Genomic DNA, 20,011 nt, shown 5'->3' on the forward strand with positions numbered 1-20,011 from the left:
GTCAAACTTTCTGTACAGCGTATGCATTACTCACAATTCTGTTAGTGCCAAGACTGAATCAGTGTTCACACTGTAGGATGATAAAAACCATGTAACTAATACAGTACCAGCTTGCTTTAAACAATGATTGTGCATTTCTTTATGTAGAGTATTTCACATTTATCATATATGAACCTTTCAGGTGGTTGATCTGTTTAATACCTTTTTGATGTAATGTTTATATAAGACGATGCACTTAAACCTGCTTATTTATATGTACAAATGTCAATAGATTGGATTTGTAAAGGTATTGATTCCCCATCTATTTTTCTTAAAGAAAAAAAGTGATGAAATTTGTTTGAATAAACAAACTAAACCTCTGCCCTCTAGTGTGATCTGCTTTAAAGCTTAGGTTGCGTGCTGTGAGGTAGTATAGTAAAGGAAAACACAAACTCAGTATACGCATATAGGTCAACATTGCATATTTATTTATTTAGGGATGTAAATTTTTTTGTTGTCAATCCTAGGAAAGAGGAACAGTGATATTAGAATTGTTTAAAAAAGTTTTTTGCATCACATCTTCCTGATACATGAGGTATGTTTATTATCTTTTGGGGGGGAAAAAAACAACAACAACAAAAAAAAAAAAAAAAAACGGGGAACATCTATAAACAAAAATCTTGTGTTGTTTAATTTAGTCCACAAAGTGTCTCCCACTCTTAACACTAATATAGTAAAGCCAAAGGTGCACTTTGTTGCTGAAGGCTGCATTCAAAGAAAAACTACAGTCTGTTAAATAGACTGGTGTCCTCAAGTCTATACGCAGTAATCAGTGTATGCCTGACTTTTATCAGATGTGGTTTTTTACTTTGTGTACTTCGATATCTGACATTTTAGGTCCAAGCAGTTCTTATAGCCAAGCACACAGGCTGGGGGAAGAAAGAAAAAAAAAAAACCACTAGCCAGCAGAGGCAGTCCTGTTAAAGTTACTATTCAAGACTGAAGGGTATTCCTCTAACTCATGCAGCAAATGTGTTCCAGCTCTGAGACTAATTTAACCATTTGCTTTGGTGCTGCTTGTAGCCTTAACAAAAACACAGCAGTGTGCAGGAATCAAATGCTGAAAATGATTTTGCAAACAAATACAAACTATACAGAAATGCTAAGACTAGAAAACAACATGCAGCATACGATGCACTGATGACATCAAACAACCTGGTGTCAGATTTTGCTTTGACCTGAGATAAGAAAATCTTAATTAAGACGATGTGACACATTATAGAAACTTAATGGAACGTTATTGCACTGCTATGCAATGTACAATGAAGCACCATACTAAAAATTAATAAAAAAAAAAAACCCCATGAAAGGCTAAGTTTAAAGAAAAGCTCAACTCCTAAATAAGAATAGTTTCTGTAAACTTGTTCAAGGTGAAACTAAATACACTAATATCCTATTGAATTAATGACCAAGTGTACATTTGGTACATTTTGGTAATGTACACTTCTAAAGACTTTTTTGTCCAGTTTCTGTAGACATGCTGAAATAAAAAGCTGGATCAACAGCACATTATTCACATACAGACAAACAGAACAGCGACCTTGTGAAAAAGTACAAATATGTCTCAGTAGCATAAGTAGGCAAAAAAAACATGCAAAGTGTCAGAGTGCATCCCGAACGGGTTTGGTTTTGATAAATGTTTCATAATTTTCTTTTTAAAACAAATAACTGTGCTAAAAAACCCAAAACACAGTAATAGCACTTCTGCAATTTACAGTGGAATACCTGGATTAAAAAGAGGGTTGAAAAGCCACATAGGCTAACATGCATAGAGGAAGAATAAGTTTACCTATGGTTGATAGGAAGACAAACTGATCCATACATTTAAATAAAGTCTAAGCAGCAGACACTGGATATGTCTGTGTGTTCTACACAGTGCACACAGAAGCTGCTCCCTTTGCTGACGTAAATCAACTACTCATTGAGTGCATCCTATGCTGACCAACTAGGACAATAAGAGCAGCACAACCAGATTTCATTTGTCCCCTTTAAAAAAAAAAGCTCAGAGGTTGTTAACCGCAAACAAACTCAAAAAGGATCATTATTTACAAAATCTTCACCTTGCATTTCAGATTCTACAGCCACAAGCTGAGTTGTGACTATATAATATCCACACCTATATTCGATTTCATTTAAAAGATAAAAGGAGCAGCAGCTAATCCTTCCTTTCCCCACAGAATGGAAAACCAAACCATTTAAATATGTAGGTTGCAAAATGCTTAAATGAAGGACCAGAGAGAAGAAGGTGCAGTCTGCTGCACATGAATGAGTGTTTTTCTTTAAAGTTCAAAAGGTTTTCTTATGGCTTATAAAAGCAGTATGTTTGATAAGCCAAGTTATCGTTTCCATCTGCTATAAATATACGCACCACATGAATAGCTCAACCAGTGTTGAACTGGACAGAGAGGAATGGGATCATCTATGAGTCCTGAGTGGCTGACATGGAAAGGAGAGCCACAACTATGGTTACAGATAATAAAATATGTTTAGTGTGCATTTGATGCTATCAAGCTGCTGGAGTACACCATTCATGTGTAGAAAATACTGAGATGATCTTACCAAATTCTCTAGTATTTACACAGCATCAAAAGATGGGGTGTAGGAGCTTACAATGAGAGCAGAATGTGCTCCTCATGTCACAGGGACATACATTATGTTCTGTATAAAACATACGCATGGTTAAGAATAAGTGTTTTTCCATTTTGTACAGATTCAATCAGAAGACAATGGACGTAAAACATGTAGACGTACATACAGGTAGGTGTGAATGCATTTGTGTGTGAGCTCAGTGGGTGCTGTTGGAGCTCCAGTCATAAGGGAGAAAACTGACTTTGGTCTTTCCAGCAGAAACGACGCCCTGCAGGCTGGTCTTCTTTGGTGAGTCACCCATGTGATCCAGCACCCATCCCAGCAGCTATGAGATAGAAGGGGATGCAACAAAAAAAAAAAAACATTAAAAAAAACAATTCATCTATTTTTCCTACAAGAAAAATTCAGGATCCATACATGTGCACACATACAGCTATTAAACTTAAAAATACCTTCTCATCCGTGCCTCCAAAATCAGCTTTGTACCACTTAAATATCTGACTTAGGTGCACTTCTTTTTTTACAGAATCTACCACACAGGCGTAATCATTCTCCAGGAAGGCCTCGGCTGCTGTGCGGAGCTGGCTGTCAATGTCCTGAGAGGGGCGAGCACATAAGAATTAATTTCTGACCATTCAGGGTGCCGCGATTATGGGAGACATTATAAGAGGCAAGACTTGGGAAACCTGATATGAAATCTATGGGACAATTTCACAACTGTAAAAACTGTGACAGAAGAGGGAGTTTCCAAGTGTATTTATTTTAGCTAAGCCTTCTCAGAATCAAAAAAACTAAAGCGAAATCACTTACTTGTGGTGTGTATGTTTTAATAGGTGGACAGCCCTTTGCACCACAGTTCAAGGCAAAGTGAATCAGTGGCTCAGCATCTGGAAGTGCCACCTAGTGGACAACAAGAGACATGACCTTTAGTTAACTAAAGAAAACTGTCACCACATAAATTCAGCTATCAAAATGTGAATACTTGAAGTCGTGGGTCCGTTTTGGAGAAGGGTCTTCGAAGCTGTGCGACACCTTTTCTGTTCCCTCTAAGAATGCCATTCTCAATGTCCTGCAGCGTGAATACCTCTCCTCCAATCAGGTAGCTCACATAATTGAAGAACTACAATTCAAAACATTCCTAATTTCAGCACATAAGTCTTATTGATATTACAAAGGAATTCTGGGGGAGACAGTGTAGCTGTGTAGTCCTACTCTGTATCTTTGCCACATGTTGGTGGGAGCCCCTAGGCGTAGGTACCCATGGATGACTAAGGCATTGTAGATATTGATGAAGAAGGCCAGCTTCTCCTCCCGGCTAAGCGACAGCAACTCCACCCTCTGCAGCTGAATAGCTAGCTCACAGTAACGCTCAAAAACAGGATTTGCTGACATGCCTTTATAGTCCACAGACTGTGGGAGCATGGACACAAAGTACATGCATTTAATTTAACCGTTTGTACAGGGATAAAGTAACAGAGAAGCATTATCCTGTCAAAATATCTTGACAAACAACCTTGAATGTAGGTCACAAAAAGACCTGCAGTGAAAAATACAGTAGAAATGTTTGCAGACAAGTTTTTTCTGTTTGCCAAAGTGAAACTTCATATGAACACACAGCTTGCCCAGTGCAACAGTACACACTGTGTGGCACAGATCCAAATGCACTGTTGCTTTTACAAAATAGCAACATGCACTCAGTGAGCATCAGGGACAACATTACCTTGCCATCGGCAGAGAGATGCTCCGAGAACAATTTCAGAATCATCTCCCGTAAAAGCAAAGAGAGCTCAGTGGCTGGCAGGAAGACAAAGAGAGAAAAACATGAAATAAAAATCAACATAGTTCAGAGTCAAAATATTAAACAAGAGCTGGGAAAAAACAAAACAAAGAAAAAACAAAAAACAAATTGTGCTTTTTATAAGGCGCTATAGAAAAAAAGGAAGCTGGGTAAAATCCTGCTGGTATCATGGTGTGACTCTACAGGTTCTACAAGTGTGCAGCTTTCAGGTATAAACACGCCAACACAGAGCCAGCCAATATGACTCACCACCACCATTGCAGAAGTAAAGGAATATCTGACAGGAAATTAAAACCAAGTATTAATTTGACCCAAGCCCACAGCAAAGCAGGAAACTGTTGTGAAACAGCCAGCAGCTGACATTGAAATCCAGCTAGGTTCTTTGCAGCCTGATACACTTTATGCATAATATCATCATAAAGCATTATTTATGATCAAATATAGTTTATTTATTTAGTCTAAATTTGCTAAGTTATGTTAATTCACTGATGAAGACAGTGAGTTTAAGTATTTTTTTAAAATACTGCATAGATTTTCAAGACAGAGAATGCGCTCAGTCACGCAGGCATTGCAAGCTAATGAGCGAATGATGTTTTTATTGGATACACCATATTTCAGCTCTTAAAGCCACAAACCCAGAAGGATCATATGCTAAGTTAGCAGCAAAGAAAGGACATGGGTTAGTAGAGTGCTGAAAGACACTGCTCAGAGTGAACCTGAAATGCGATACGTGCACACTCCAAGCCTTATCTGGTCCTGACGTACCCTGCATGGGACTGCAGGTTGAAGTCTGTCCTGCGTTGAGAGCTGAATCATCCTCCAGTAGCCTGTACAGTGCATCCATGGTGTCTTTTCCTTCGCCAAAATTGCCATCCTGCTGCTCACAGCCATGAACTCTGATCATGTACTTCTTCTTCAACAATGCCTGTCCAGTATTACAGGCTGCAGCCCTGGCTAGTGTACACATAGCCACAATCAAGTGCTGACAGAACTGAATTTGACTATGTTTTGTAAGGATAGGGGCGCTTGGAAAATTGCATGAGATTTTACCCATATCACTGACAGCCTTACTTACCCATGCCCTTCTCTTTTTGCAGCCAGTCAACCAGCTGACTTCCTGAGAAGCTCTTTTTGTATAAAGTCAGCCCCCTCCTATGACTGCCAATCATGCTGGCATGTTTGAGGTCTTCCACTAGGTCTGCCAACTCATCTCTCTCACACGTAAATTCTACACGCGTGGAATTTCCAGGTCACACATGTATAAACACACAGAAATATAATCATGTTCACACATGTATGAAAGAATTTGATAAACGATGTAGTTCTGCATCTGTGAAAAAATGTCTCGCTGGTGAGAAAAGGTATTGCCTGAGCTGGGTAAACTTCTGGCTTCTTTCATTTCAACACAGCAGCATTGCTTTGGTTTGTAAATGAGATTTTTGGAATATACACTACTGAAGAGGAATTAAGTAAATGTGTAACTGTGTATATATGGCACAAGCATTACTAAGATTTTTTTTAAGCATCAGACCTCAGTCCTGTCTATTATATAAAGTCTGACAGGGATCACAGAGACAAATCATGTTTCCAAAGAAATATTTACACGCACAAATGGCAATTTCATTCTTTCTTCTCCCCCCCCATTATATTGTACACTTACCTGCCACTTAATTAGGTACACCAGTTCAACTGCTCATTGATGCAAATATGGAATCAGTGAATCTCATGGCAGCAACACAAGTCTTTTAGGCATGCTTCTGCAACATTTGGATGGTTAGAATCTGGTATAAGGAACGTATTGTATAATATGGTTCTGACTGTATATGTAAAGGGTGTCATTGTTAAAAAGGCAAAACTGTAAGTACTCCAATAGTCTATACATCTGTGCAAACACTAAATAAAACTGCTCTATCAGAAGCAGCTCACCTATATTACACCGACTACAATCTGATGACTTGTTCTGCTCTTCAGTGCATTATCGTTAGGTGCCAGAGATGTATGTGTAGTACCACGTACTGTTGATTTTAATTAAACTTCACAAAAGCTAACATTAAATTTCAATATTTTTCTACAAACACTGTTTACACTGTACATATGAGGTGCTGTGGGGCAGCCCAGCACTACTAGGCTTATCCAGAGTTTCAGGTTTCCTGTATCAACTGTCCGTGTTGGCATTTGGAGGAGTAGAGGAGCATGGATGTAAGACACACACACACACACACACACACACACACACACACACACACACACACACACACACACACACACACACACACACACACACACACACACACACACACACACACACACACACACACACCTGATGTTGCCTAAAAATGGCTTTTTCACTACATCAGCCAATGCTATTTCATAACCACTCTTTGCTCTTGGCTCACCTTCAGCCAACAATGACTATGCATAACCGGACACGCTGACTTCAGACCATGCTTGTCTATTTCTTGAAAGATAGGCAGTTAATATACTAAAATATCAGAAGGTATTTTACAAATATATTTAAGAACCGCATTAAAATGTGCCTTAAGAGCATTTTTGACTGTAAAGGGAAGGAAAGGAAAGTAATGATCTTAAGCAGGCAAAAACTCTTAAGAATTAATTCCTTACCTCCTTCGTTCTCTGAAGCTGTATGCTCTGACTGACTCTGTTGTGGCAGAGGTGGTGCATCTGCTGGAAGGGGCTCTTCCTTCACCAGACTTACCAGCCTCTGAAGCTCTTCAGGTGACTACAGAAATTACAGTATCAATTCAAATTAGTTTTTCTCCCCCATTTTTGGACATTGCTTGACCTCTTAGTTTACTGGTCATTAGGGACCAGTAAACTAGTGGTATCGTCAGAAATGTTTTCCTTTTCCTCACCAGTTTCTGCAGGTCGTCGTTACCTCCAACATGAATATTGTTAAAGAAGATCTGAGGGACTGTGCTGCGTCCTGTCAGCTCCTTCACCTTTGCTCTCAGCTCTGAATGACTACCGAGGTCTATGTCACATACAGGCACTCCCAAGCCAGCAAGGGTGGTCTTGGCCTGCGTGCAGTGTGGGCAACCCTGGATTGAATACACAGTTATTCGCCCAGGAGCACTGCTCTCATAGTCTCCCATCGGAAATACTAATGGAAAATCAAGAGAGAAAGATTTATACAATTTGAAGAATGTATGCAAAAATAGATAATCCCTAAGCAGAAAACATACCCAACATGAAGCACACTTTTGGCCTCCTCAATTTGTACAAAATGTAATAAACTCCTTGAAATACAATTATCTAGTTTTAGGCTTTGTGTACATATATCTAGTGTATACTGTTTATATGTCCTGCCCCTGTGACCCGGCCCCAGATAACCAGAAGAAAATGTATGGATTGTCTCTAACAACACAGAAAAGTATATATATTGAAAAGTATATATACACAGGTTGAAATATATAGATACACCGCCGCTAATATTAAGTTAAGTTTCCCTTAGCAAGTTGCACCTCAACAAGACACTTTTGATATCCATTATGCTTATGGCATAACTGTGCCTAGATATTAGACCACTATTCTTGGCAGAAGTAGTCCACACATTTTCAATAAGTTTGAGGTCAGGGCTTTAGGAAAGTCAGTCCAGAAGCTTAATGTTTAATGCTTAATCCATTTCAAAACTAGTTTGAATGTAAATGGTAAATGGCCTGCATTTGTATAGCGCTTTTCTAGTCCCTAAGGACCCCAAAGCGCTTCACACTACATTCAGTCATTCACCCATTCACACACTGGCGATGGCAAGCTACAATGTAGATGTTTGTTTGGGACCATGGTGGTGTTGGGACATCCAGTTATATTCAAGTTTTAACTATCTAGCTGTTGATTTGAGGTGAAGTTGAAGAATTTGAAGGCAACCTCGTTCATTATTCCCAGCCCCAGAGCATGATACTACCACCACTAGACACTGGCAGTTTCTTCCTCCTGCTCATTTCTTAATATTTCCTTGTGTTGAAAGCTGGCCAGTGTGATGTGCATGTCCTGCGAAATGATTTTTTTTTTTTTGCAATGACACAGTTCCTCATTCCTTCTGACAGCTTTAGCTTTGAAGTCTATCAATATTTGTCTATGCGACCCAGATGCTGGATAAAAACCAGCAGGAATAGGTCAATGTCTAAGGTACGTTTCTGTGTCATTGAACGTACACATGTCAAATCCCCTGATTTGCTCTCGACAGAAACCTCCAGATCTAATCGCGTTACCACGATCATACACTGATTTCAAGAAAAGTATCAAACTGCAAGATGTAAGATAGTTCAATTCAATAAGACCAAAGATAAACAGTAAATACCAACGTGTGGTTGAATGTGAATCCCGACAGAAGGGAAAATAATATTACATACCCTAAAACATTACTGTAAGTGGACCAGCAGTTTAACTGAAAAAACTAACAAGAATGCCTAAATGTTTAAGTGACATGTAAATAAGCGGCACTGCACTAACAACATACCAGCTAAGCTAAACGAATGGATAACTAGCTGAGGGTAAATTAGCAAATGATAACAGTACATTACCTTTCGGGTTCACTAGCTTCACAGTACGATATTAAACTGGAGAACGGATCCTCTTAGCCTCGTTAAAGCATGTTAATATGATAGCGTGACGCCAGCTAAACAGGCTGACCAGCTCTCCCGTCCGAGCATCGCTACTGCGCAGGCTAGCTGCTAGCTTGGTTTATGATGCCTTCAGGAGCTCACCGTACACTTCATATTTCAACGATTGATATTTTGGTATTTATTCTAATGAGCCTCTAATAACTCAAAGAAAAATGGAGAAAACTTCCCCTTTTTTACGTAATAATTACCATAAAACGTGTCAGTACACAGCACCAGTTTCCCTGAATGATACAGCAGAAGACACTGCACTCTCTAGCTCCTACTTATTAGTGAGAGCAAAAAGTAATGGAAAAAATGTCTTTTGTTTGTTTTGCTTTCTGTAAGTAAATATCAAGATTCCCATATTTTTTACAAACCTAAAGGCAGCGAAAGCCCTTCTGTACTACATTCGTGTTCACTCTGTTATCGTAATTTCTAGCTCTTACGGTGACAATTGCGGTGTTGACAATACCTTAAGTTGTCTGCCCTCCGAAATATTGCGAACGCATCAACGTAACATAGCAACCAGTGTTTTGAACGGATCCCGTTCCCACTACTGCTTGTTTCCGTACGGAGAGATTTCTTGCAGGACTCGCATGGACGAAACCGCCCCAGTGTTTTCGTTTTGCCAAAAATGTCAGGACTATCAGAAACAGAGCGTGCTGGATTTACGAAGATACTGAGCCTAATGACAAAATGCGACTTACTGTCACTCAGTGATACGGTCACGAATAAGATGATAGTCGTGGAAAACATTACGGGTAAGACTTTTATTCAATTTCATATGGCAAAGAGGAAGTCAGCTTACCTTAAGTCTTTACTGGAGCCCAGTGAGTTACATAATGTCCTTAATCAAGAGATTTGTTGTATACCTACCAAGAAATAACAAATAAATTGCATGAACAATTTCAGTGTTTTCTCACCTCTGCTGGATAGATAAATAAATGATTAGCTTATCCTACTCTGTCTGATCATTTTTCCACTGCAGAAGCTAAAGAAACCATTCTCGCCTTCACTAAAAATGCCGAAGAGCTCCTGAGGAGGAAAAAGGTTCAGCGTGACCTGATATTCAAGTACCTGGCTACAGAAGGTGTGGCGATGCCCCCAAATAGCGAGAAACACATGCTTATAAAGAGGACCCTGGAGCTGTGGTCCTCTGTAAAGGTAACTTGACACACGAGAGAAACAGAAGCCACTGCCGCCAGTAAATGTTTTATTTGGGGATAAGCCAAAGGCGACCCATCTATTTTATAAAGGATGGAAAGTATTGTTTATTGAATAGTGAAGTTCAGTGAAGTGAAGACATGGCACTGATGTTGGTATGCCTGGAAAGAGAAGACATAATTAGGGTTATTCACACACAGTGTCCTCACACACCTTTATAACAGTTTATATATTGCTTTGAAAAAGTAATCACCGAACAACAGACTGTGCCACCCTTGGCAACAAGAACTGCAATCAAGCAGTTTTGATATTGAATAGGCCATTCCAAAAACTTCATTTTATTTTTTTGAGCTATTTAGAGATGGAGTTCCTGTTGTGTTTTGGATCCCTGCACTGGTGCATAACCCTAGTGCTCTTGAGCTTCAGGGTGCAAATTGATGGCTGGACATTCTCTGGATTTTCTGGTAGAGAGCAGAATTCATGGTTCAATCAGTCAGGGCAAGGCATCCAGATCCCAAAGCAGTCCCAAATGATCACACTACCACCACAGTGTTTGACTGCTGCTGGGTTTTTTTTTGTTTTTGTTTTGTTTTTTATGAACTGCTGTGTAGTAGTTCTACACCAGATGTAACAGGATGCAAACTTTCCAAAAAAGTTAATATTTTGTTTTGTCAGTCCACAGACTATTTTCCATTGTCTTGACAATCAGAAAGATGTTTCTGTTTTTTGTTTTTTACTTAGGGCCAGGTAGGGTTGGATAGCTTTTTACTCATAATAAATGCAAACATCATTTAAAGACAGCATTTTTGTATTTACTCTGGCTATCTTTGACCAATACTAAAATGTGTTTGATGATTTGAAGCATGTAACTGTGACAAATATGCAAAAAAATAAGAAATCAGGAAGAGAGTGCTGTTTTTTTTTTTTACAGCACTGTATATTGATATTAGAATTTGTACTTCCCAAAATTCAGGGTCAACACCAGCTCTAAAATCAAGCCTTACTCAGACTTTATATTTTAGAACCTGTTGCCATTCCATCAAAGAACTGACCTTCTAGCTAATATGGGTGTAGTGCTCTGACTTGTAGAGACTGAAGATCATATGTAACAACAACCTCTCATTTCTTTATGGAGGTGGTGGATGAAAACCCTCAAGGAGAGGCGGCTTCCTCAGATGTGAACTGTGGGATGGGCTTTGATCCACTGGTCCTCGGCCAGCAGTTCTGTCAGTGGTTCTTCCAGCTGTTGAACAGTCAAAACCTTTCACTTGGCCAACAGCCCCAAGACTGGGGACCACAACATTTCTGGCCTGATGTGAAGTTACGTCTCCTCTCCAAGTAAGAACCTCATTAGTAGTGAAAGCAAATGAGAATTTAAATAATACTGATGTTGTTGGTTTATAATCTTATTCAGAGTAGTCCTCTGTTTCAGGTAGATTATTCCTTCTGATTTTCTTCTTACAAAGCATAGAGATGAAGGTAAAACAACCCCAAAACACTAATAACAGAGTTATGTCTTTCTCAGAGCTGGCAGTGAGCAGATGGAGGAGTTTCTGGGTGCTGATCTGGTTAGTTGTCGATTCTTGGCACTGACCAGGGATGAGCGTCTCCTCTTTAGTCCCAATTTGGATCCCCATGGCCTCAAAGCCTTGACCTCTCGTCATGGCTTGGTGTTGGTGGCTGTGGCTGGGACTATTCACAGAGATTCAGTCTGTCTGGGAATCTTTGAACAAATATTTGGCCTTATCCGCTCTCCTCTGGACAACAACAGCTGGAAGATAAAGTTTGTCAACCTGAAAATCAGAGGGCAGGATGCTCTTAGTGGGACAGATGTGCCAGCACCTGCTTTGACCTACAATTCCAGTGAACTGCAGCTTCTCTGTAGCTGACAGTCAAGATAGATTAGTTTTAGATTTATTAGTTTTATTTCCTTTCACATTATTTATCCAAAAGTGGTGGTTTGGCCTTTTGGTTCTACTCTACACTCATCTTATTTGCATGAACACTTATTTTCTGGGCATTTGGGACCTCATATTGCATCTAATAACTCATCTGATACAACCCTATCTTCTAACTTATAGGCCGTCATGCAATAATATAAAGGTAGACTCAAACTGATGCATTTAAATTGAATATTTGCATCATAACATGCAAAGCAGAATTCTCAAAGATTATCCTAGAAGGTAAATGGATGGGCTGCTTTAAATATACTGTACCTTTTTGCAAAGCATGTAGTGCTTTGGAAGCCTGTGCCTTATGTAAAATATGTTCAATGTATACATTTGTGGTATAGTAACAGTTATACTGTCACTCAAAAGATCTCTTAGAAATGTATTTTTTAGGAAAGAAAAGCACATTAAATTTTATTTCAGCTGTAAAAATGAAAAGAGTTGTAAGTGACTATGGTTTTTAATTGACTATGTTCATGCAGAGCAGCCAGCATTTCAGTGTCACAGCAGGACATTGAGATGCCTAATGCAGGTTTATAATGCTAATAGGCTTTTTTTTTTTCTGAGATGGCACAACTGAAAGCAGTTATACTTGTTCAAAAAACAGTAAGCAAGAATAGGTATCAGCCTTTGCATGTTTTATTGTCTGAACAAAAGCAACCAAATATCTTCTGAAACTCTTCAGGTTATTCTCGTTTAAACAAATTCATGCTTTTTTCATGCTGACAGTTGTTAAAATGCATCTTCCCTCACAGAACACAGCAAACTAACACAGCAGTTTTATCCGTGCCAACATAACTGCAAAGGATTTAACATAAACTTGCATTAGGCAGCACAATGTCCCAACAGATGGTTGTAGAAAATGGGCACCTGTGTGATATGTAGGCATTTTATTCAAGTTGTTCGCAATTCCTTTAATCGGTGCCATTCACAACATTTCTCAATAATTTACTGTTGGATTAAATTTAATTTTGAATGTATGTTTTTTTTTTTTAAAGGAGTTTTATGAGTAACAAACTTTTGAGATGTAACGTAGCCATTTATTAACAAATAAATATCTGTCTTTATGTGACACTACAAAGTCAAGCAGTGTGCTTTCATGGCTTTTCATCCCACAATGTTTACAGATAAACAGTCTGTTAGAAATACCAACAGAGTAACATAGTTCAGAAAAAGTCTAATATTTAGACAAATGTGCATATAAAAATATTATAATTTCAGCTAATTTGTTCCTGTTCAGTGCCAGGTGTTAAGTAGTTTAATTAAATGGCTGGAAGTTGGAGATTGGAAAACATTGCTGTGAAACTGACTCTCCTTAATGAACTGAATTACAAGTCTAAATGGTGCTTTTTAATTTTGCTGTTTTAAGGATCTCCCAGAACAGACAGTTATACTTTTTTTTCTGCTGCTTCCTTTAGGGGCAATCAGAGTAGCTCATCTGCTTTTATCTCACCCTGTCCCTACCCTCCTCCGTGTCTGTCACATCAACCCTCTGCATGTCCTGCTTCCCTACATCTATTAATCTTCTCTGTGGTCATCTTCTTTAGCCCCATATTCAATGTCCTTTGTCCAGCTTATCCACTCTCTCCCCTCTGCACATGTCCAAACCCTCTCAATCTCGCTTCTCTAACTTTGTCTCCAATCCGCTTAACCTGAGCTCTCCCTCTGATGTACTCATTTCTAATCTTGCCCCAATGAAAATCTTCAACTCTGCCACCTCTCAGTGTAATGCATATACCGCTGAATCACTTGCAGGTTGACTGGTTTTTTGGTACCAAACTCGTCATCCTACTATTCCCAGCACTTGTTTAGAAAAACTGGCTTTGTGGCATTTTTAAATTGTGACCAAACAGTGCAGCTGTGGGCAAAATAAAAACATGCTCCCTTTTGTCTAGGAATTGTGTTTGTCAGCACAACGTTTGCCTGATGAATCTAAGACAAATTTAGCTCAGGTTAAACCACCGCAGTGACAGTCAAACAGGTGATGCCCTTGAATATTAGAGAGATAACCTCAATGATCATCTATGAGCAAGCACTTGGCAGTGGCAGAAAGGAAGACCCTGTTAAAAGGAAGAGACCTCTGGCACAGGTCTTAGGGAGGGACAGTCATCTGTTTCGGAGAGAGTAGGAGAATGTAGAGAGACCCCGACCAAACAAAGCATTTGAAAGAGTACACAAAAGTTGATGACATGCAGTAGTACTATATGAATGCATCAGGAGTAAAAAGATGAGTTGAAAATTGGTGCAATCATGTAGGCTTGCTCTGCCAGCTAGCCAGAGCCGGCTATCATAGAGTATATTATAGCCTGCCATTGCTGCTGTTCACTCGTAACTTTTAAAACTCAAATCTCCACAGGGTTAATGTCTGAGATGTTGTGTCAGCGGTTAATGTCCACATATTTAGCCACTTTCATACTCTTTGAGTAGGTTTGATTGCACACAAGCTGCCACACCACCCTAGAAGGGCTTTACTGGTTGGTCAGACATTTCATATAAAAATATACATTTACTACCTGTGGTCAGGAAAAAAAGAAAACTCAGTGCTATTGGTCTTGCCTTTTTTTTTATTGGACCAAATGGCACATGACATGAATTCATCTAGACCCGCTTCAGACAGCTGCGGATTTGAAATTTTGCTGGATGGGATGAAGAAAGCAGATCGCTTTTCCACACAACGTGCCTAAGATCATTTTACACGTTCAAACTCACCTGTGCTGATATCATGTTATCAGGTATATGTGCTATATGCTAAACATGTGACCTGTATCAATGCTTCTTTGCATTTGTCTCTGAAGCTTGTTCTAGTGTGACTTTTGAAAATAGTTTGGCAAAGCTCGTTAATACTCATGGTACAAAAACTGGGTCACATTTGAGCAACACCCGAGCAGCATCCAGTTCTTGCTTTTTTTCTCATAAATGTTTTTTTTTCAGCCATCTGTATATAAAAAATAAAGACAAACGTGACTCCTTATTAATGAAGTGGATCTGTTTTTCCATCGATTCTCCTGCGTCACTCTAGCGAGGGCATGTGGGGTCTAGTGGGGGCACAGAATATGCCAGTATGACTCTGTGGCTTTGGTGGGAAATGTTACATGTGGGAAATTATTCTTGGCAGCCTCTTTCAAAGGCCCCTGGAATACTTAATATCTGTGACTGTATGGGTCGGAGCCACACGGGTCTTTGTGCTTTATAGGGCCATAGTTGTGGCGAGGCGAAACCACTGCAGCCATTGATCTCAGCCTGTTCACCTCTCAGAAAGAATAATAACAAGCTGCTTGCCTTCTGTCTTTATGGCACTTGGCTTCTCTGCGTTTTAATAAGCGGTTTGGCCACGGGCACAGCTCTGACGCACGGGTTCAAAAATACCGCTGCAGTGGCGTCTGGTTAGAGTTTTGACTCCAGAGAGTTTCCCCCCCCACACTTTTCGCTTTACCCTCCTCTAATAGAGAAGTGTGTTTCTTATAAGGAAACATGCTAAAACTCAGACCCACAGTTATTTGAAATAGCTTATTGGTGGTGAACCATAGAAACTGCTTCTTTAATTGTAATTACATTTTTTTTCTCTTTTACAACTGTTGAGATATATGTTGTGCTCCTAGAAGAGACCTCATTAGGGGTGACTTTATTTATTGCTGAATGCTGATAGGCTGATAGATTTACAGATTTATTGATGCCCAGGTGTTTTCCCCTCCCTTCCTAAATGGCTTTAGCTGTAATGTTTAAAGTTGAACCCACGGACTCCCAGTGTCTTCTCAAACCATTTAACAAATCCTTGAATTGGTTCCAGGCATTTTATACATGTATAAAAATGATCTTGATATTTTACTTTACTGGAAGAGACTACAGTGCACTTGTAGTCTCATGACAACATGAGGCCAGAAGGGGGCACTCAAACTCCACAAAAAAAGGGCAAGGCTGAGCCACAGGTCACAAAAAGCAGAGGAAAAAAATAGGACTTTTAAGATCACGGAGGAAACCAATCAATTCATAAGAGCAATCTAAGCTGAGCTTATGTTACTGGGCAATTTCTATATGGCTGCATCCGTGAGGAAAACTGTAAATATTTCAAGCTTGAATTGTCCTCCATTAAAGTAATGGGGTTCTAAAAGAGAGAACTGTTGGCTTTCATAGGCAGTAATTTATCTGGACCGGTGAAGGTGTTAAGAGACAGCTTTGACACAATATTCTCTGCGGTCTGCATTCTCTGGACAACAAAGAGCAGGATTTATGAATTGAAAGCAAAAAGAAAAATCAACTAGTGGCCAATGACATTTCTCCTGCTGACAAAACACATTAGAGGAGAATTCAATCAAAGGTTGACAGTTATTTTATCATCTTGTTGGACTTGCCCTCCAACCCAGCAGTGTTTCATAAACCTGCACACACTAAAACTGCACAGAAACAGCTACATAACTTGAGGCTGAGGAAATGAGGTCAACATTGTTTGGTGTTAAAGTCTCACTCTGTCGTTCTGCAACGCCATATTTCATCCAGTTCTGTGGAAGGGTTCCATTTTTTTTTTTTTTTTGCGGGGCTGACACACAGCTGTGCAATTTATGCTGATTATTCAGCACGTTTTCTCCCACTGATAACTGCACTGAATCATCGAACGTCTTAAAGCAGGAATTGATGGATGCTGGGTCAATATGAATAATAGGATTTGGACACCTTCAAATCAAAATCTGTGATTGGTGGGAGGGGACTATGGTTAGCCAGCAGCTGTATATCTGGTGATATAAAATACAAAGAAGTCAATAAGATCAAATGAATAGAAATTGCATACTGGGTTTCGTGGTCAGAGCATATTGACAACATCATTTAGAAAATTGCGAAAGGTATAACAATGTTAATTGTTTTGCTCCCTTTGTTATAAGAATGCCATTAGCTCATCTGCAGTATTGCTGAGCGATATGGTCTGCCGCTCCTAAGAGAGACTCAGGCAGAATAAGGTATAACAACTGTCAGGTTTAGTTTTCTTGTCCACACAACAGCAGCATCACTGAAATCCACAGCAGACAGCATTGGTTCGGTGTGGAAGTTAAACTTATAGAGGAAAGCAGGTACACCTCGCTCATTTTCAAGCAAACTAACTGCTGTGGCTAATGCAAATCCAAATAAATGAAGCTAATGAGAATGTCATTAAATCCCATTTTATCCACTTACTTCTTGCTACAGTGTAATTGTAATCCCCTGGAAACATTTACATTTTAAGTACATTACACAAACGAGGAACAAGTTCAACAACATCGTCCCATCTGTAGAGTCATGTTTGACCTCGTGGCCTTTTAGCCTTTCTTGGGAATGTGCATGAGCGATTAATTGCTCTCTGCGTGCATTATAGAACAACGCTGCAGGATCTGACTTTATTACGGTATGTTTGAACTGACATCACTGCTCCGTTTTAACACAAATTGCTTTGGACCTGACGAGGCGGCCGTCACAGTTCATAACAAACCCCTCACTTGGCCTGGCAGTGTATCCTTACACATGCATCATTATCTCATGTAAACAGTGGAAATGAGAGACCGCTGGGGGAACGAACGTCATTCAAGGCAACAAAGCGAGGGCTCAGTGAAAAGATCCTGGGCCGTGACACTCTCGTTTAGCGTCAATTAGAGGAAACAACAAGCAGACCTGTTCCTGAAGGCATCTGGATCTGATGTGTTTATTTATACTTAAGCAAATATGCATACTTGAAAGAATGCATGCATTCAAGGATGTTTCAATCGGAAAAACATGGAGGCAGTGTGGGGGCAACAAAAATGTCCCTCAGATTGTACTTGATGTACTTGAGCTGAGCTTGCACACAATGCCCTCCCCACTTCTCTCTCACTTTATCTTTTTGTGTTCCTCTATCTCTCTCTTTCACACATAGTGGCTCCAATGTGCTGCTTTGCAATGAGTCCCTTTCGTATGCAGTGCAGGGGCCCCCATGAGTTCCTTCCCTTGGCTCTCAAACTAAACAGAGAAGATGGTGTTATCTAAATGCTGCCAGGAGGTTGTCAGCTTGTATTGGGCCAGGCTGACCAAGTGGCCTGTTGGCGGATGCGTGTTGATGCCAGGCTCCCAGCGCCTTCTCTCTGTAGACATCTGCTGTGTGTGGGAAAGCTGTGGAGTTTGTCTGTGGTTGCATCTTAATCCTCCATCTCTTCAGCTCCAGCCATGCCTGGCCGAGCAAACCAGCAGCCCTGCTCGCTTTGCTTGTATTAATTGCCCTTGCCTGGCTCGCTGTTTGCTTATGATTACACTCATTAATTTCAATTCCCCTGGACGCCCCTACTACAGTAGCTGCCTTCAGACAGACTCACACACACATACACAGTTATGCACTTATTCACACTTACATGTATTGTTGTGAAGCATGGCAAGGAAAGGGTCATCTTTCACCTGCAAATGAAGGGACGAGGAGGAGACTGGAATAGGCCATTTTCAAAGCAGACGTGTCAGTGCAGCGTAAACACAGGTGTAATTAATGACATTAATTATGGCCTTGTTCCATTTAGATGGGCGAGGGCATGGTTTGTACATGCTTTCTCATCGGAATGACTGTGACACACTAAATAGAATGAGACCGTAATTTATTTTATCAGTTACCCTTGTGTTTACCCTGGGATGACATGCCAAAATGGCTGCTTTGAAAAGCCCCGGAGGCATGGCTGATGAGCAGCATATGAAAGGGATTCACGTGTGGCCTCTTTTTCCCTGATCACCAGCAGCTTGATGCTTCAATGTCGATTGCTTCAGTGTGTAAATATGAGCTCTTTTGTTCTCTGTGTTAATGTTCCATGCTTAAATGTTTTAAACATTTGTGCAAGTGTATGTGGCTGATAATGGCTTTTCAGCACTCTGTGTAATATACTTAGAACTGTACTGCCATATGTTTTTATCCCTTTGTTTAGAGAAAACAGTGAACTAACAGTCGTCATCATCCTTACTGCTCAGCGCTGCAATAAACCTGTCAATCTGATCTCTTCATCTTCTGTGTTCTTCATTTCAAAGCTCACATAGTGTTTATCCTGCCCTTGCTATTCAAACTAGTGCAAGCCTGCCAACACTGTTTCATATTTCTGTATATATGGTTATGGACAGCCAATGTGGACAGTCAGCATATTCTGATGGACACAAATTTATGTTTTAAGTGTGAATTTGTATTTAAGACCTGCATGTTCTCATTCTGCACACATACCTAATGCTGCAATTATACTGCAATACAAGGGGAAGGTCGTCATACTGTGACTGTAGTTGAGTGGGAGGAGAAGTGTGATTATGGAGCGCTCCAAACATCCACAATTAAAAGTGATAAAAGGGTTTTTTAGATCAGATGTGCGCCGCGTGTAGGTTTAAGTCTGCCAGCGTCTATCCTTGGGGAGCACAGTGATGTTTGGGTTAGCATTGTAGCCTTACAGGACAAAGGTCCTGGGTTCAGGCTCTGTTCAGGTACTCCAGCTTCTAGCTACTGTCCTGAGACATGCACATCTAAACTGGCCATAGATTTGACTGGTTATTTGTTTTTTATATTCACCCTGCAAAAGTGCAGTGACCTGTCCAGGGTGTACCTCACCACTTACCCCATGGTAGCTATACTCCAGCCCTGTCATGACCCTGACTTGGATAAGTGGAAGAAAATGAATGGAGTGTTATCTTCATAATCCGATGATCCGATATTAGAACATGAAGAACCCGTAGATGAGGGAATATTGTTGATGCTAAAGGTTTCTGGTATTTGTAGTGCACGTAGTATTAAAAAAAAAAAGATGATCTCTTTGTCCATAAATCAGTTATCTGAATATCTAGATATTGGCTGGCTACACTAGAAGCTCCCACAGGTGAGCTCTTGAGAGCACAGTTGA

At 40.0% G+C, this 20,011-nt stretch overlaps 2 protein-coding genes across 2 annotated transcripts; one reads left to right on the forward strand and one right to left on the reverse strand.

The window, feature by feature from the left end:
* Positions 1-454: 454 nt before the first annotated feature.
* LOC146616379 (uncharacterized) lies at positions 455-9,094 on the reverse strand. Its single transcript, XM_085374656.1, has 11 exons — positions 8,968-9,094; positions 7,300-7,547; positions 7,049-7,166; positions 5,502-5,654; positions 5,192-5,380; positions 4,349-4,422; positions 3,841-4,038; positions 3,611-3,748; positions 3,439-3,528; positions 3,081-3,224; positions 455-2,953 (listed from the first exon to the last, which is right to left on the reverse strand). Exons 2-11 carry the CDS (start codon positions 7,537-7,539, stop codon positions 2,825-2,827), a joined length of 1,473 nt encoding a protein of 490 aa, XP_085230782.1. The 5' UTR covers positions 7,540-7,547; positions 8,968-9,094; the 3' UTR covers positions 455-2,824.
* A 579-nt stretch (positions 9,095-9,673) lies between these two features.
* Positions 9,674-12,101, forward strand: lg16h3orf38 (linkage group 16 C3orf38 homolog). The gene is made up of 4 exons (XM_085374867.1): positions 9,674-9,809; positions 10,037-10,212; positions 11,348-11,550; positions 11,738-12,101. Exons 1-4 carry the CDS (start codon positions 9,683-9,685, stop codon positions 12,099-12,101), a joined length of 870 nt encoding a protein of 289 aa, XP_085230993.1. The 5' UTR covers positions 9,674-9,682.
* The last annotated feature ends 7,910 nt before the right edge of the window (positions 12,102-20,011 follow it).

Source organism: Diplotaxodon limnothrissa, linkage group LG16 (genome assembly GCF_057381915.1).
Source record: "Diplotaxodon limnothrissa isolate DT_005_m linkage group LG16, D_limnothrissa_male_GT1.1, whole genome shotgun sequence".
NCBI classification, from domain to species: domain Eukaryota; kingdom Metazoa; phylum Chordata; class Actinopteri; order Cichliformes; family Cichlidae; genus Diplotaxodon; species Diplotaxodon limnothrissa.

Bases quoted from the DNA above. Each gene is read 5' to 3' on its own strand.
- LOC146616379 (XM_085374656.1), bottom strand. From the start codon at position 7,539: ATGGGAGACTATGAGAGCAGTGCTCCTGGGCGAATAACTGTGTATTCA. The intron at 5,655-7,048 runs GTAAGGAATTAA...CCACGCGTGTAG, and splicing joins AGCTTCAGAGAACGAAGGAG to AATTTACGTGTGAGAGAGAT. The intron at 5,381-5,501 runs GTAAGTAAGGCT...TGTGTACACTAG, and splicing joins GCAAAAAGAGAAGGGCATGG to CCAGGGCTGCAGCCTGTAAT.
- lg16h3orf38 (XM_085374867.1), top strand. From the start codon at position 9,683: ATGTCAGGACTATCAGAAACAGAGCGTGCTGGATTTACGAAGATACTG. The intron at 9,810-10,036 runs GTAAGACTTTTA...TTTCCACTGCAG, and splicing joins AGTCGTGGAAAACATTACGG to AAGCTAAAGAAACCATTCTC. The intron at 10,213-11,347 runs GTAACTTGACAC...TTCTTTATGGAG, and splicing joins AGCTGTGGTCCTCTGTAAAG to GTGGTGGATGAAAACCCTCA.